This window comes from Gossypium raimondii, chromosome 12, assembly GCF_025698545.1.
Source record: "Gossypium raimondii isolate GPD5lz chromosome 12, ASM2569854v1, whole genome shotgun sequence".
Lineage (NCBI taxonomy): Eukaryota > Viridiplantae > Streptophyta > Magnoliopsida > Malvales > Malvaceae > Gossypium > Gossypium raimondii.
Genome location: NC_068576.1, coordinates 33,838,565 through 33,854,182, shown reverse-complemented (window position 1 = coordinate 33,854,182; position 15,618 = coordinate 33,838,565). Strand labels below are relative to the sequence as shown.

Below are 15,618 nucleotides of genomic sequence, written 5' to 3'. Positions count from 1 at the left end.
AGAAAAAGAAGCCCCCCCTTTTTGATTTTTTCAATCGGCCTTATATAGCCAAAATACAAAATAAAAAATCTCCTTTTGCTATCCGTATTTGCTGTTGCTTGTTGGTGTTTGTTGCAGGTCTTGGCGGAGCAGCTTGGAGCAAGTGAGTCGGTGGCAATTAGGCGTGGTGGCTGCTCTGAGCAGGAGGCGGTGAGGAGGCCGGAGCAAAGTGCACAACAGGGGGCTAGGGTTTCTACTAGGTGTTTAAGTTTTGGGCTGTTATGGTTTTTATTTTTTTGGGCTTTGTTTGGTTGTAATGGGTAGAGGTTTAGGTTTGTATTTGGGTTGTTGGGTCAATTTGGGCTGGTTCTGTTTGGTGCTTTAGGTGTTGTGGGTTAATTAGGGCTCTGCTGGTTGGGCCATCTGATTTGGGTTTATTGGTTTTATTTTCTCTGGTGGGCCGGGCAAATTTGGGCTTCTACAATCCTCCTATTTACGGATTGGGGAGGGACTATAGGTAGTAGCTCTAGGCATTGTATCAAAAAGAACAGATATGATCAGAACATGTAATGAGATTATTCACAAAAAAAGAAGAAGAAGCCATAAATGGCTTGTCAAAATAAGTTTTTTTGTTGTGAGCGCGTTGTCAATTGAAATTTCTCATACATATGAAAATTTTAAGTAATAAGAATTAAGTTTGATACAAATGAACAAAAAGTAAAGCTTTCAAATAAGACAAAACTTCTAACAAAAATATTCACTTGGTAGTCATGTGATTAAAAATGACGTTGTAATAAATCTAAATTTAACAAAATAATTTTAACTGTGTTAACAAATTGGATTTAAATATCGATAGTAGAGACTAAATTCTAGAAAAAAAAGTATAAAGACTAAATTTCAAATTTATGAAGAGTACAAAAAGGAGAATCTATAAAATTTCGATCTAAACATATTTTAATAGATCATGTTTTTAACACATATAAAAACTTTTAATTTTACAAGTAAAATTCTAGTAATTAATAGTCATTAGTTGCTCACTTTCGAAATTCACAGTTTAAATTACTTAATTTTTTTTTGAAAGGGATCAACTTGCTTAATATCAAAATTGAGAAGGACTTGAAAGGTGTTTTTATCTTTCTACCCTCTCCAAGGCTTAGTAGGAGGGCAGCGTCCACGCCAAAAGCCCAAGTGGTATTGATAAATAACCCGGTTAAAGAGATGGCCAACCCGACGTCAATGGAGCCCATTGGTTCTAATATGGAAAGCAAGGAAGCCCACCTTAATTGGGTGAATTTGCATGAATTTAACATAATTTTGGGTGAATATACCTGAGAGGTCCCTATATTATAGCGATCTAATCAAATTAATCCTTCTGCTATTAAATGGATCAATTTAGTCCCTCTATTATTAAAAAGAATCAAATAAGGCTAAATTGGAATATAGTTACATAAAAATGTCATTTACTATTTCACAAAGTTAATATTTTTAAAGTTTTTATGGTTCTATAAATGAAATTTTGTGTTTGGATTTGAACTGCAATTGGAAAAAGAAATAATTTTCAAGATATTTTTATGTAGTAAATGTTAACTCATTTACAATTTGGACTTATTTAATCCTTTCGGATAGTACATAAACTAAATTGATCCATTTAATAATAAAATATTTAATTTGATTCAGTCCTATAATACGTAAACCTCTTGAATACTTTAACTCATAATTTTGTCATATATTTTCGGTGAAAATATATGTTAAGTCTCTTTTCTATTTTAAAATGGCACAAAAATTATTAATTTTTCATTTGTATTTCAATTTTAAACAAAATGTTTCATTTATAAAACCATAAAAATTTTATAAAAATTAAAACAATAAATTATTTTTAAAAATTATAAATGTTAATTATGTTGAAATTCGATCATATTTTATTATTTTTAATAATACATGAACTAAATTAATCTATTTAATAATATATGAGCTAATTTGATTTTATTCTTATAATAAAAGACCTACTCGGTACTTTTATCTCTAATTTTACAATAACATTAGTTAGTTCAAGTAGTTAGCATTTCTACTAACTAATGATATTATGTATAGGAACCAAATTATGTCAAATTATTGGGTAAAAATGCCATGGAGGCCCCTATATTGTGTGTCAAATTGCATTTTGCCTCTTTTACTAAAAAATGGACAAATTAATTCATATACATTAGATCAAAGAGTAATTTGGTCATTTCTGTTAAAAAAAGTATTCAATACTACTATTAAAAACTGGCATGACTAAAAAAATAACAAAATAATAACACATGACGTGTCACATGTACCTCATACTGATGTACATGAATAAATTTTTAACAATCGTAATGGACGAAATTTTTAAAAGAATAACCAATTTACTCTTTGATCTAACCTAGAAGGACTACTTTATTCAATTTTTAGCAGAAGAGACAAAAATACAATTCGACTCTAGTACAACAACTAAAGTATAAATAGTAAATCTTAAATTTACACATTATAGAGGATCATGTTTTAAAATCCCCAACAATTTTCTTCTTGGATTGGGAAACTAGGGGACTTAGTGTATGACACTCGATCTCCAATGTCTTCACCGCAATTGCAATCACATCCATTTTTCAATCCATCTAAAACTAACCCTAACCTAATCTTCTCAAAATCCCCATTGTTTCTTCCTTATTTCTCAACCCCAATCCGTAATTACAATCCAAAACCCAATGCCTTATCGTTGTCTCTCCAAGAATTCCCCCCAAATGCCCTTCGCCGTAAAACCAATCCACAATGTACAGTAGGGTTCAGCCTAGGCGTGGATTTGGGTTCATCACGTACCGGTCTTGCCCTTAGCAAAGGTTTCTCCGTTCGTCCACTCACGGTACTAATAACATCATTCAATTTGGTTTTCAGTTTACTACCTGTTCGATGTTTTCCCTGTTTTTGTATCTTTATAGGTTTTGAAATTGAGAGGACAAAAACTTGAGCTACAACTGCTTGACATGGCTGAAAGAGAGGTTAAAAAATTTACTTACTCTCTTTTAATTCGAAGCTTTTTAAATGCAAATTTTGGGTATAATGGTAGAGGTATATATATATTGTAGGAGGTTGATGAATTTATAATTGGAATCCCTAAATCTTGGGATGGAAAGGAGACCCCTCAATCGAACAAAGTTCGTAGTATTGCCGGACGGCTAGCGGTTCGAGCTGCCGAGAGGTAATGTTTTTTTATGTTTCTCGCTTGAAGTCCAAATTGTTTGTGTATTTGCTTCAACCATTTGGGTTAGTCTTAATTTGCATAAAAAATCACTTTTTTTTTGTGTGTGTCAATTGCTTTACTCAAACTCAGGGGTTGGAGAGTGTATCTACAAGATGAACATGGGACATCATCAGAAGCTGCTTACAGGATGATTAACTTGTACAAATAAGTTTCCCCAATTTGATATTTCCTGTCCTAGTCACGACTCTGATGGCTGTGTCTCCGAAATTGTCCCTTTTGGATACACATAGATCCTTTGCATGCCAAAGAATGCACTCCACTATACTAATTGAGTGTTGGTCATATTGCAGAGTGCACTCATTTGTGTGTAAGGCCAGGCGCATCTGTTTGTGCCTCACAAGGTGGACTAGTGTCCTAGGTCGGGTCCTTATATTGAAGATTTGTGATTATGAGAAGAGGACAATTGCAGATTGTGCCTCACGACCCAGCCTAGCATGTCGAAATTGTCCTTTTTGGATATACATAGATCCTTTGCATGCAAAAGAGTGCACTCCACTATACTAATTGATTGACTGTCGTATTGCTCATTTGTGTGTAAGGCCACGAGTTTAAATCTGTGAAGACGCACCTGTTTGTGCCTCGCAACATGGCCTAGCATGTTAGGTTTGTTGATGCCTACGACTTGTTATGAAAAGAGGACAATTGCAAAGGCATAACGTGCTGGGTCATGATCGTTCTGTATCTTTGAATTTTTTTGTTCTTGATGTCTGAACTGGAACATAATTCTTTCACTTGTATTTCAGGGGTCTCAACAAGTCTGCACGCCAAAAAACCTCCGATGCATATGCTGCTGTGGTCTGTAGCATTGTTCTCTTTTTTATGATTGAAAAAAGATAATAGTATACTTCTTCAACGGTGATTCATGGTTGTAGTAAACTTTTGGTTTAATTTGTAAAGAAGACCATGGATTTCAATTTTGATGTCGTTCATTTTCTTCTTATACCTCTTTGGTTTTTTTTTCTCACTGCAGATATTACTAGAGAGATACTTTGCCATGTCCGGTGAGGACATTGAGATTGTTTTGCCGAAACAGATCGATTTGCAAGAAAAACTTAGAAAGGGTACACCACTGGACATCGACTTTTCACCCGAAGAATTTGTTGATTGATAATACCTTGTAAGGATAACCAAATCCTTGTGTTTTATGTAGAGTTTAGGGAATATGAATTTGAGAGTGCATATGAAGTAGTGCTTTACACTTGCAACTCCTAGTCTACCTAAGTGATTTTGCTGCAAAATTTTCCATTAAACCAAGCAGGAAAGAACCAAGAACAGAAAATGTAAAAATCTTGCACTTGGGGGTGACATGAACAATTAGGATCCCAGATTTCCTTTTAGTTCTCTTATATTTATGAAAAATAATACCATTTAACTCAAAGAGTTGAATATGTAGGTGTTGACTACAAATTTAAGAGGCTTATGATACGATAAAAAGAAAAGAGTATATTATTAATGCTAAATGCTCAAATTAGTGCTTTGCTGAACCATTTAGAGGTTTGCTTACAATTACATAAAATATTTAATCTTTCAAAATAATCGTAATTATAGTGTTCAAATAAGGGTCAAATTTGTAATTAAAATTAGGGAATATGATGCGTTTAAATCAAATAATTTAAAACTCAAAATATGACATTTGAAAAGTCTCTATTTGAGCATTTTTGGAGAGTTTTAGTCCGTAATTGATCATTTTGAAAGATTTAGCTTTTACTTGAACAATATTGTTATATAATCATTTTGAAAGATTTGCCTTTATATATATCAATCCCTGAAAGATTAAGTCTTAATGTAACCTTCAAGCAAGCTGCAAAAGATTACCGACTTTAGCGAAAGTGTCATGAAAGCTTTTGTACTAAAATTTAAATTACATTTTGTCAAGTAATGAGTAAATTAATCCTTATACGTTAGATCAAAAGGAATCTAATCATTCTATTAAAATTTCATTTATTTTTACTATTAAAATTACTCATTATACATCAGCATGAGGTCTATATAACATGCTATGTGTTATTGTTCAATTATTTTATTGACCAAACCAGTTTTTAACAATATAAATGGGGAAATTTTTAATGTAAAAAGCTAAATTACTTTTCGATCAAACATATAGAAACTAATTAAATCTATTTTTTAAATTGAGAGAATAAAATACAATTTAACTGTTTTTGTTAAAAGAAGTATAAACTTTTCTTTGCCAATTGTTACAAGTAGAATAAAAGTACTTTCATTCGGAGGAGATTCCCCTCGAAATCATAATCTTCCCCTCTTCAAGTCTCTCTTTATTTTGCTTGCACTAAAGTCACAACCGTTCATTTTTATCTGTGTCACAGCCCCAACCAGAACAAAACACTTGCCACCACCCGTTTCTACCATATTCAAATTTTGTATTTAACCTCTATGTTTTAATTTAGTTTTTTTGGGTAAGGAAAATTTTATTGAAATAATTTTCTCTATCTATTTTTACTTTTATAATGTCTTTAGTTAATCTAAATAGTTAATATTTTTAATTAATGTGTAACTAGCATTTCCTTCTTTTTTTTTGGGGGGGGGGATATACAATTATAAAATTCTGAGGTGGCCAAAGCTAAAAATGTCGTGTTAGAAAGGTTTGAATTGAATTATTAATTTCTTTAAGGCACCAAAAATGTAATTTCCTATTAAACCAAGAACTAAAAAGACTTAATTTGAATGGTTTGATTTTTAGGTGGAGCTAAAAAATAATTTTTTTAATTTAACCAAGGGACCAATGTCGTTGCCCCTTGCTTTGCCCTCTATTGTTAACTACTCCGACTAAAATATTGGTGTGAATTTTATTCTTCAAAAAAACCATTCTAACTCATCATACTACATTATTTGGACTAATCAATGATATTATAAAAATAAATGATGAAATTATGCAAAATTCAAATATAAGTCAAAGGGACCAAAACCATAATTTTACCATATAATTCCCTCCACTTTAATAATTTCAAAACCAATAAAGTACCATGGAGGCCCTTTATACTAGGAGTCAAATTGTATTTTGTTCTTTTTATTAAAAAATTGGGCAAATTAGACAATGTACGTTAGATTAAAGAACAAACTGATCATTCTATTAAAAGTTCTATCCATTTTTAATGTTAGCATGTGATACTCGTGGCACGCCACATGTAACTGTTTAGTTATTCTATCAATGACGTCAATTTTTAATAGTAAAAACGGATGAAACTTTCAACAAAAAAGACCAATCTATTATTTAATCTGACGTACATGAATTAATTTATCCACAAGGTAAAGCGCACCTTTTGCCTATTTCAAGAATCTAGTTTTTTCTTTTACCTCCTCCATGCTCAAACCTAAAAGACAAAACTATTGAAATTATCTAAATTTCAAAATAACTCAAATTTAAAATATTTCTAACCCAAAAATGAATTGAATTTGACTTTGACTCAAATCGAAATGATTAATATTTTTATAACCAGACTAGTGATCGACTCACTCATACTATTGATTTTCAGTCTAACTGATTGGTCCAGTTTGATTAAACAAATTTTTAAAAAAAAATTTTAAAAAATAAAAATCTCGATTCAAATGATTTTTCAGCCCGGTTCAACTGGTTCATACTAGTTCGCAAGTTAACTGGTGCAACCTCTTTCTCTGGAGCAATGTATTTTCTGGTTCCCAATCCAATCGGTCTGATATCCAATTCAAACAACCTTGGACAGGGGTGAAGAGAGGGGGGAGGTAGGGCAAAATTTATAAAATCCTAAGTTAATATGGTAAAATTATAGTATGCCCCCAAAAATACTAAAATTTCAATTTAATCCTTTTGAAAACCAAAAAATATAATCAATATAAGGGTAAAATTATATTTTAACTCTTACAAAAACATATACTTTAATCTAGGCATCTCCTAAATGAAATTCTGACTTTGCCCCTACTTTAGAACCCGAATTGGCTCAACCCTAAACCAGTTAAACCAAAGCCCAAATAGTTAACCATTTTCATTTGATTAACAATGGTTGGGAATTTGTAGGGTTGGCAAAGATATTGAAGAAATATGACAAGCGAACAGGTGGGTTATTACGGTTGCCCTTCATCCAAAAAGTGCTGAAGCAACCATTTTTCACGACCGATCTCGTTTCAAATCTGGTTAAAGAATGCGAAAACACCATTGATGAAGTATTATTCCCCATTGAAGAAGATAAAGAAGAAACAAAGGAACAAAAAGGAGCAATAATGGTAGCAACAGAGCCAGTGAAAGGGATATTTAGAAACACTGTTGCAGCACTATTAACCATGGAAGAAATTAGAAGAGTGAGCTCTACTAAAGACCATTTCTCTTTGCCTCCTCTTAACTTGTCCCACAGTCATCTCATTCACTCCTTCCAACTCAACTCACCAATCCCCATTCTTTGAGAAACTATGGATTTTGGGTTTTATTTGTAAATTGGTCCCTATATTATACCCTAATTTTCAGAATTGGTCCTTATAGTTTTCTTGTCGGAAAGTGGTCATTAAACTATTAGTTGCATTTTACCCCTCTATTCAAAAAATGGGCAAATTAATTCATGTATGTTAGCTCAAAGAGTAAACTGGTCATTTTATTAAAATTTTTATCAATTTCTACTGTTAAAAGCTAGTCCTTGTACATCAGTATAAGGTACACGTGGCACGCCACGTCTCACTGTTTGGTTATTCTGCCAGTTGCGCCAATTTTTAATAATACAAATAGATGAGTTTTTAACAAAAAATACCAATTTACTCTTTGATCTAATGTATAGGGACCAATTTATACGTTTTTTGAGTAAAGGGAACAAAATACAATATGGTCTATATGATATTATTACCCAATTTTGTCTCATTTTATCTAAAAAGTTTACGAAATCTTGTAAGGATGTGATATGTCATGATTGACTGATATTTTGTTTTAGATAAATTGGGGCAAAATTAATAGTTTATAGTCCACTTTTGACAAAAATAAAAGCTAATCGAAAATTGAGATATAATTTAAGGGCCAAGTTTCAGATAATATATTTTATTTTTACAAATGAGATTGTAATATGATGCAGATTTGATTGAATGACGAAATTGTTAAAATTGATTTAGACTAGGTTCAAACATTGATGTTTCATTTCGCTTGCCCATTTAATGTTTTGTAATATAATTACTTATACCAAAAGTAAATTAAATTTTAATGTGATTTTTTTTTATACATGGCTCTTTTTGATACAATGTTTTACGCATAGTCTCTCCCTTACCCATATATAGAAAGATAATGTGTTTCAGCATACTTAAACCTACGTCTTTTTGTATTGATAACAATACCCGCACTAATCGAGTTAATACTTAATCGTCAATTTTAATGTGATTTCTTTAATGTAATAGAATGAAAAAAAGTTAGCATAAATATATCGATATGCTTATGATAATTAATCAAGGTTTTCTTATATCAATTTTCTCTCTTTGGGGTTAATTGCCATAGAGGTCCTCAAGCATAGTTAGAATTTTAAATTAGTGTTTAAACTTTAGAACCTTCAAGTTTTCAACTTATTGGTATTACATCGATTAGGTTATTTTATCGACCTAACTTTAGTTTGAATGTTAAATGCTAGTTTAGATATAAAGTAGAGTATATTTAAAATGCACTCTTCAAATCTCAAACACATCTATATATTGCATGAACAATTTAGATTTAACGTATTTAATTTAAATTATTCATGCAAACTGCACTAAATGTTTAAATTTTGATACATATATTTTAAAAAAATCTTTTAAATTTAACCTCGTTTTTGTTTCAAGCTTGTGCTTAATTTATTCTACATTTAGTCCATGTTTTCATTTGATCATTTTTGTCTCTATATTTTCTAAAATTTAAAATTTTAATCATTAAATTCATTAACTGGTTCTTTTATGAGTAATATACCGAATAATAGTACATATTTAAAATATATTAGATTATTTTACACAATGAAATGCCATTATAATAATATTTACTACTTGAATGAAATGTTTTATAGTAGTATCAATAGGCAATATGTTATTTTTGGTTCATAAACTTGATAAATAAGTTCACATATAATTTTCATAACCACAGTAATAAATAGAACCGGACACAACAAGTCAAACCTCACTGTCCCACGCTTCTTGCTTTTCACCTCTCTCTCGAAGACCGCTCACCGTTGTCTTAATCTCCACCTCTAATCCTCTCACGCCGTAGACCCAAACCCTCCGCCAATAGTTCATATCTCCGGCGACCCTCTCACTAAGATGACCACCGGCGAACTTCTCAGCATCGATCCTCAAGAGCTTCAATTTCCCTGTAAGCATCTTTCAAAGCTTTACAAAATTAACTTTTTTTGTTGCTTTACAGATCCATATCTTCATCGTTTCCACTGCTTTTTTCGAAAATTTTAACAATTTTTGTTCTTGAATTTAGTTGACTTGAAAAAGCAGATTTCATGTTCTTTAAATCTGTCCAACAAGACCAACAATTATGTGGCTTTTAAGGTAAAATTAAGCTATTTCTTAAATCTCCTGTGAGTAAATTAATATGGGATTTTGCTGTAAATAAGATTATCTGGTTTTATATTCGATTTATTAAACTTAATTTTTGATCATATATGTATTGTTTTTTGTTTATGTAAATACATAATTCTATATATAGATATATATATAAATTCTGGAGTTTGTGAATTATTTGTTTTACTCAATAATTTTATAATAAAGTAGGATTGCTAGTGTTATTTGTTTTGAAACATGCGTACCAATTCGAAAATTGCTAGTAAAAGTATTATAGAGTATATACTATGAGTCAGATCGAATTTTGCTTTCTTTACTCGGAAAATGGGCAAATTAGTTCTTGTACGACGTATAAAGAGCAAACTGGTCTTTCTATTCAAAATTTCATTCATTTCTATTGTTAAAAACATTGACGTGATTGATGGAATAACCATGCCACGTGTACCTCATGGTTATATACACAGTTCGGTTTTTAATAGTAAAAATGGATGGAACTTTTAATAGGAATAATTTGCTCTTTGATCTAAAGTACAAGGACTAATTTGCTCATTTTTTGAGTGAAGGGAGCAAAATGTAACCTGACTCCTAGTACAAGGGCCTCCATGAATCTTTTACCGAAAATCTCTATGGAGCTAGCGATTTATGGTAACAAAGCTTTTTTATGTATGTTGTTTTCCAGGTCAAAACGACAAACCCAAGGAAATACTGTGTAAAGCCTAACAATGGAGTTGTTCTGCCTTGGTCTACATGGAACGTTACAGGTCTCTCTCTCACAAAACTCGAACTTATATATAATTACTTGTTGTTAATCATGTATCATCTTCAAATCTTGAAATCATAGTTTAATTGGTTAATTTATGGAATCAGTTATGATGCAGGCTCAAAAGGAAGCACCCCCTGATATGCAATGCAAAGATAAGTTTTTACTCGACCAGATTTGATTTTAAGTTTGGGTTTTTTGTTTTCTAACTGTTTGCTTTTCGGTCTAGTTTAATAAAGAATCCGGACATCATGTTGAGGAGTGTAAATTGAGGGTTGCTTACGTAGCACCTCCTCGACCTCCTTCACCTGTTAAAGAAGGATCCGAAGAAGGCTCTTCACCTCGGGCTTCCGTTTCAGACAATGGTAGCTACAACAGTGCAGATTTGGCATCTGTGAGTATTCCTTGTCTCTATGTTTGACATCGAATCATGTTTTGAGCTTACTGATTCCGAGTGGCTGTTGTAAGTTGTAGTCTATTTGGTTGGCCATATCTTCTTTGGAGATAGATTAGGTGTCGCTTAGTCGCTTCTAATGAAAACTACTTCGTATTGGGCTTGTGTTTGCTGACTTTACATAGTGGTTTAAAGAGCAATTTTAACATACCCTGTTAATGCCATAACGACACTTTTGTCGTTGTTATAAACTTATATGTAGTGAGAGTGGTTCCGTATTAACAAGTGAATTATCTTCACGTATTAGCTTCCCTATAGCAAGGATGAACATGAATATCACTTAGATAGTGATATTACCCAGACCTTTTCTCATTCCATTTTCTTGTCGTGTGTTTAGATCGGTTCTTAGGACTATCTAGGAGCATAAAAATATGAACGCTGTCAAGAAGGATAGGAATGAACGTTGTCTCCTTTCTTTTCATACGAAGAGAAGTGTCCCACTATGCCGGACAATCCTTTAGTAGTCACTGAAATTTCTCATCTAAAAGGTGGTTCCGACTTCTATTACTTCCTTGCATGATTTAACCACGAGGTGGTACGATGTCAGGAGTACTAGACTCCTATATTAGGGTACACTCACGTAGGCAAACAACCTGCTCTGAAAACCTATAGAAGTTTGTTTCATTTAAGATGAACACTAATGTCAGGTACACGTTTAAGATTCAACCTTTGGTCTTTTCTTTTCGAATGCACTTGATGTGAGAAATAAGCATGGATCTAACATAGCCCTGCGTTAAACATGGCACTATCACCTTGTCGGATAACAAATGCTGGTATTCTTTTAGGATAAACTACACTAGTAGTCACCCAACAATTAGTAAATTTCTTTTCTGATCACCCAACTATAAAAAGTTACAAAATGGCCATTCAATTATTAGTTTCTTTTTTGGTCACCTAACTACTCAATTTTATCTTTTTTTAATCACCAGCTAGCAGCTTTTAAAATTGGCATAATAGCAACTTTAACTCTCAACATTTATAAATTATGTCAATTTAGTCTTGATTTTTGAAAAAAATTAATTCTTAACATTTACACATTTTGTATATATATATATATATTTGCAGTTTTGCTTTTCTTTTTGACATTGAGGGTTAATTTAAAAGAAAATAAAAGACAAAAATTCTGGATTTTTGGGTGTTATTATTGTTATTATTATTTGCATATTTTTAATTAAATTTAGTAATAAATTTTAGTTTTTTAGGTGAAAGGGGTCGTAAAGAAAAGTAAAATTGGAAAAAAGATCAAATTACTTGCCGTCGTTAGCTTGCTAGTGATTAAAAGAGACAAAATTGAATAGTTGGGTGATCAAAGAAGAAATTTAATAATACCTGGGTGATCATAACTTTTTATATAGTTGGGTAACCAAAAAAAATACTAATAGTTGAGTGACTATTGTTAGTATAGTTTACCCAAATTTTTTATTATTACTCACGTTAAAGGCTCTTTTGCATTATTTTTATATGAACATAATCAAATCGAAACATGTTAAAAAGAATTATCATCCGTGAAAAAAAAAAACACTTGAAAGATATGTTCCTTTTTCTCTATCACTGAAGCTATGTTTAGAATTTGCAATTTAACCCCAGCCCCCCCAAAAAATTATCATTCTGAAAGATACTTTTAATTGCAGAAAAGGGCTCTCATTTCCAAGCTAAATGAGGAGAAAAACGCCACCATTCTGGAAAATAACAAGCTCCAGCAAGAACTGGTAAGTTTAATCATTGGATCCTCAACTCATAACATAAAGATTTAAGAACACCAAATGCTAATATGTTAAGCTATATCAGTTGATAATATCATTCAATCATGGTCATTTTCTGCAAAGGGTCCTGTATTGTTCTGACATCGATATGAGCTTATCCCGACCTTACATCAGAACTTAAATTTGCAGGAACTCTTGGGACGCGAAGCGAAGAGAGATTACAGTGGTATGAAGTTTGTATACGTAATTCTTGTTGGTTTAGTCAGCATCATTTTGGGGTACCTCTTGAAACTAACATGACCACGGCACCAAGGTACTACTACTACTACTATTCTATTCTTCGATGCCGATGCTCATGCTCGAAAAAAATGTAGAGAACTGGAGAAAGACAAATACTTTGACTGATGAATTGTAGCTTTTGTTGAATGTATTTACTTACTATGGATGCTAGGAAAAAAAAAAAGCATGTCCAATGTGTGATGGGTAAAGCAAGGGTTTTTTACCTATATATTATAAAATAAAATAAAAATTACTAAAATGGCATGTTTAAAAAATTATGTACCAAAATGGTACATTCAAACAGCGGCACCACTCTAGAATTTTGACAAATTTGACTGAAAACAAAATAAAAAATAAAAAAAAATTGGTGAAAGTAACTTAATAGGTGGCACCTAAAGAAAATACGGGTCAAATACAACAAGTGGTGCTGCCTATCAATTTGGCTGGACAAAGTGGTGTAGCCCTGCCACTTTGGCACCACTATTAAAATATTATTATTATTATTATTTAACTGAAATGTGTCAGAATTTGTACCACCTTCCACCTCTTTGGATGTATCATTTTGGTACATAATTTCACCTTCCACCTCTTTGGATGTACTATTTTGATACATAATCTTTTTAACATACTATTTCAATATTTTTTTTAATTTTATAATATATAGGTAAAAAACCCGTAAAGCAACTATTCTTCATTGTATTGATAGTTTGATAGTTTTCCAGTGGGAAATTACCGGATTGCTTAATTTTGGTCTACTTCTTTTATGAACAATTCTTGAGCTTTTGATGAAACTATGGCTTAGGTTATAAACTGAATTATTAATTTTTTGGAGGGTAAAATACAAAATTTCCGTATTTAAGGGCCTAAAAGGCTTAATTGAATAAATAATTATTTGGGGGGCTAAAATTGATGTTATCCTTATTTAATCAAGGGACTAAGGCCAAAATAGTACAATAAGGTATCACAAAAAAAAAGAGAATAATAAGGTTATTTTTGTATTTTAGGTTTTTATATAATATATATTTTATATAAAATAACACTCTTTTGAATAATGTGGTTTTAGGGTTTAAATTTGGATTTTTCTCCTTAAGTATGCAACATATGACTTACTACATTATTCAATATTTGTTGATTGTTGAATTGATAATATCGAGATTTTAGAAATTATGATGGTTTACGTTTAGATCTCACCATAGATTGGTTTAAATGGATTTTTATAGTATATAAAAGGCAAAAATATACTAAAAATATTTATTACTTTGAAAAAAAGGAGGTTTAGTCAGTTTTCAATTGATTTTGTGCTAAAAATTACTTTTAAGGGTTAAAGATGAATTATAAAATTTTTGGGATTAAAGTGTAAATTTATCATTATACTAACTTGTATTCTTAAAATACTTGAAGGGTTATGGAGCAATTTTATTATTTTAAGAGGACAAGACCATCGCTTGCCCCTTGCCTGGATTAGAGATGAATTATAAATTTTTTAGAGTTAAAGTGCAAATTTATCATTATATTAACTCGTATTCTTAAAAAAAAAATTAAAGGAGTTACAGAGCAATTTTATCAATTTTGGGAGGCCAAAGTCATCGCCTACCTCTCTCTATGCTCTTGTGTTCGATTAACTCGTGATGTCAATTTAGTCAAGCATATCATACACAATAAAATAACATAACAAGTCCAATTCATATATTTAATGGACCCTCAATTAGGGACCAAAAGAATATTTAATTTTGATGGTAGCCAGGAACTATCATACGGTCCACATTCTTGGGTTTAATTAAGGACCCATGAATTATTCCATCCCATGCTCTATAGTATTTAAATGTATTTTTATTTTATTTCATTAAATAACTTTTTATTCAATTAAAATGTTGATTTATTTTAAGACTTTTTTAACTCTAAATTATATAAAAGGTTAAGAGTTTGTTTAGATATTATTGATATGGTTTATTAACAAGGAGGTTCGATGGAAGTGAGTGGTAGCTCAACCATGAAGTGCTGAGCCGTCATTCTACGGTAGTGAGGGAAATTATGGATGTTGGAAAGGAGTGGATAGAGAATGAGGGAATGGGTATAGTTCAAGAAGTGGGACAAAACTTCTTTTGTGAACCGTACACGGTTCTTCGTGAGGATTGGATGAAAAACTCTAATACGAGGAAAATACCTTCGATTGTTGAGGGTTCGGTCAATTTCCTGGCACAAGACACTTCGAAAACTTGTCCCAAAAGAGTTGACCCCCTCAACAGAAATAAACTTTGGGATGGGTCATTCGAATGCTGATAATCACGTGATTGTTTAGGGTCAGATCATATTAGAGAAGAAATGAGGAAAGGAATTTTGTAACACCCTATACCCACTTGCTTTACTAGATCCGGATATGGGATGTTACAATACATACATACTTAACGAAAATTTTACAACTGGCAAGAACCATACTGGATATACTTCTTATTTCTTTATATTCCTTTTAAGTTAAAAGATTTTAAAGGGGACAATTAAATACAACAAATTCTCAAAAGTAGTTTAAAACATCACAACTTAAATCTTTATTAAACCAAACTAAATCATGGCGTAGAGTACTAATTGCCACATTTCCAAGAGTGCCCCTCTGTATGCATAATATCGCTTTTCAAACTGTCATCCTGTTGCATTACTGGCTTGGTCCCTC

At 31.7% G+C, this 15,618-nt stretch overlaps 3 protein-coding genes across 10 annotated transcripts; all 3 read left to right on the top strand.

Annotated features, from left to right (window-relative positions):
* Positions 1-2,496: 2,496 nt before the first annotated feature.
* On the top strand, positions 2,497-4,637 carry LOC105763726 (uncharacterized). 8 transcript variants are annotated; one of them, XR_008192020.1, is made up of 6 exons: positions 2,497-2,860; positions 2,937-2,996; positions 3,084-3,196; positions 3,329-3,397; positions 3,550-4,114; positions 4,230-4,464. XR_008192020.1 is itself a non-coding variant. In XM_012582052.2 (6 exons), exons 1-6 carry the CDS (start codon positions 2,573-2,575, stop codon positions 4,365-4,367), a joined length of 720 nt encoding a protein of 239 aa, XP_012437506.1. In that variant the 5' UTR covers positions 2,497-2,572; the 3' UTR covers positions 4,368-4,637. The 8 variants fall into 8 exon arrangements, 5 of the variants coding, with proteins under 5 accessions (XP_012437506.1, XP_052481597.1, XP_012437508.1 ...); XR_008192019.1 differs by having other exon boundaries at positions 3,550-4,124; XR_008192021.1 differs by having other exon boundaries at positions 3,550-4,054; positions 4,230-4,328.
* A 2,260-nt stretch (positions 4,638-6,897) lies between these two features.
* LOC105762129 (SPX domain-containing protein 3-like) lies at positions 6,898-7,651 on the top strand. The gene is made up of 2 exons (XM_012580037.1): positions 6,898-6,925; positions 7,269-7,651. The coding sequence occupies exons 1-2, from the start codon at positions 6,898-6,900 to the stop codon at positions 7,649-7,651; spliced, it is 411 nt and encodes a 136-aa protein (XP_012435491.1).
* A 1,684-nt stretch (positions 7,652-9,335) lies between these two features.
* Positions 9,336-13,695, top strand: LOC105763725 (vesicle-associated protein 1-2). Its single transcript, XM_012582051.2, is given in 6 exon segments — positions 9,336-9,554; positions 9,672-9,742; positions 10,434-10,515; positions 10,622-10,908; positions 12,600-12,677; positions 12,861-13,695. Coding segments are annotated over 6 exon segments (681 nt in total). The 5' UTR covers positions 9,336-9,502; the 3' UTR covers positions 12,972-13,695.
* Positions 13,696-15,618: the final 1,923 nt, after the last annotated feature.

Bases quoted from the DNA above. Each gene is read 5' to 3' on its own strand.
- LOC105763726 (XM_052625636.1), top strand. From the start codon at position 2,573: ATGTCTTCACCGCAATTGCAATCACATCCATTTTTCAATCCATCTAAA. The intron at 2,861-2,936 runs GTACTAATAACA...GTATCTTTATAG, and splicing joins TCTCCGTTCGTCCACTCACG to GTTTTGAAATTGAGAGGACA. The intron at 3,398-3,549 runs GTACAAATAAGT...GTCATATTGCAG, and splicing joins GCTTACAGGATGATTAACTT to AGTGCACTCATTTGTGTGTA.
- LOC105762129 (XM_012580037.1), top strand. From the start codon at position 6,898: ATGTATTTTCTGGTTCCCAATCCAATCG. The intron at 6,926-7,268 runs GTCTGATATCCA...GGGAATTTGTAG, and splicing joins TCTGGTTCCCAATCCAATCG to GGTTGGCAAAGATATTGAAG.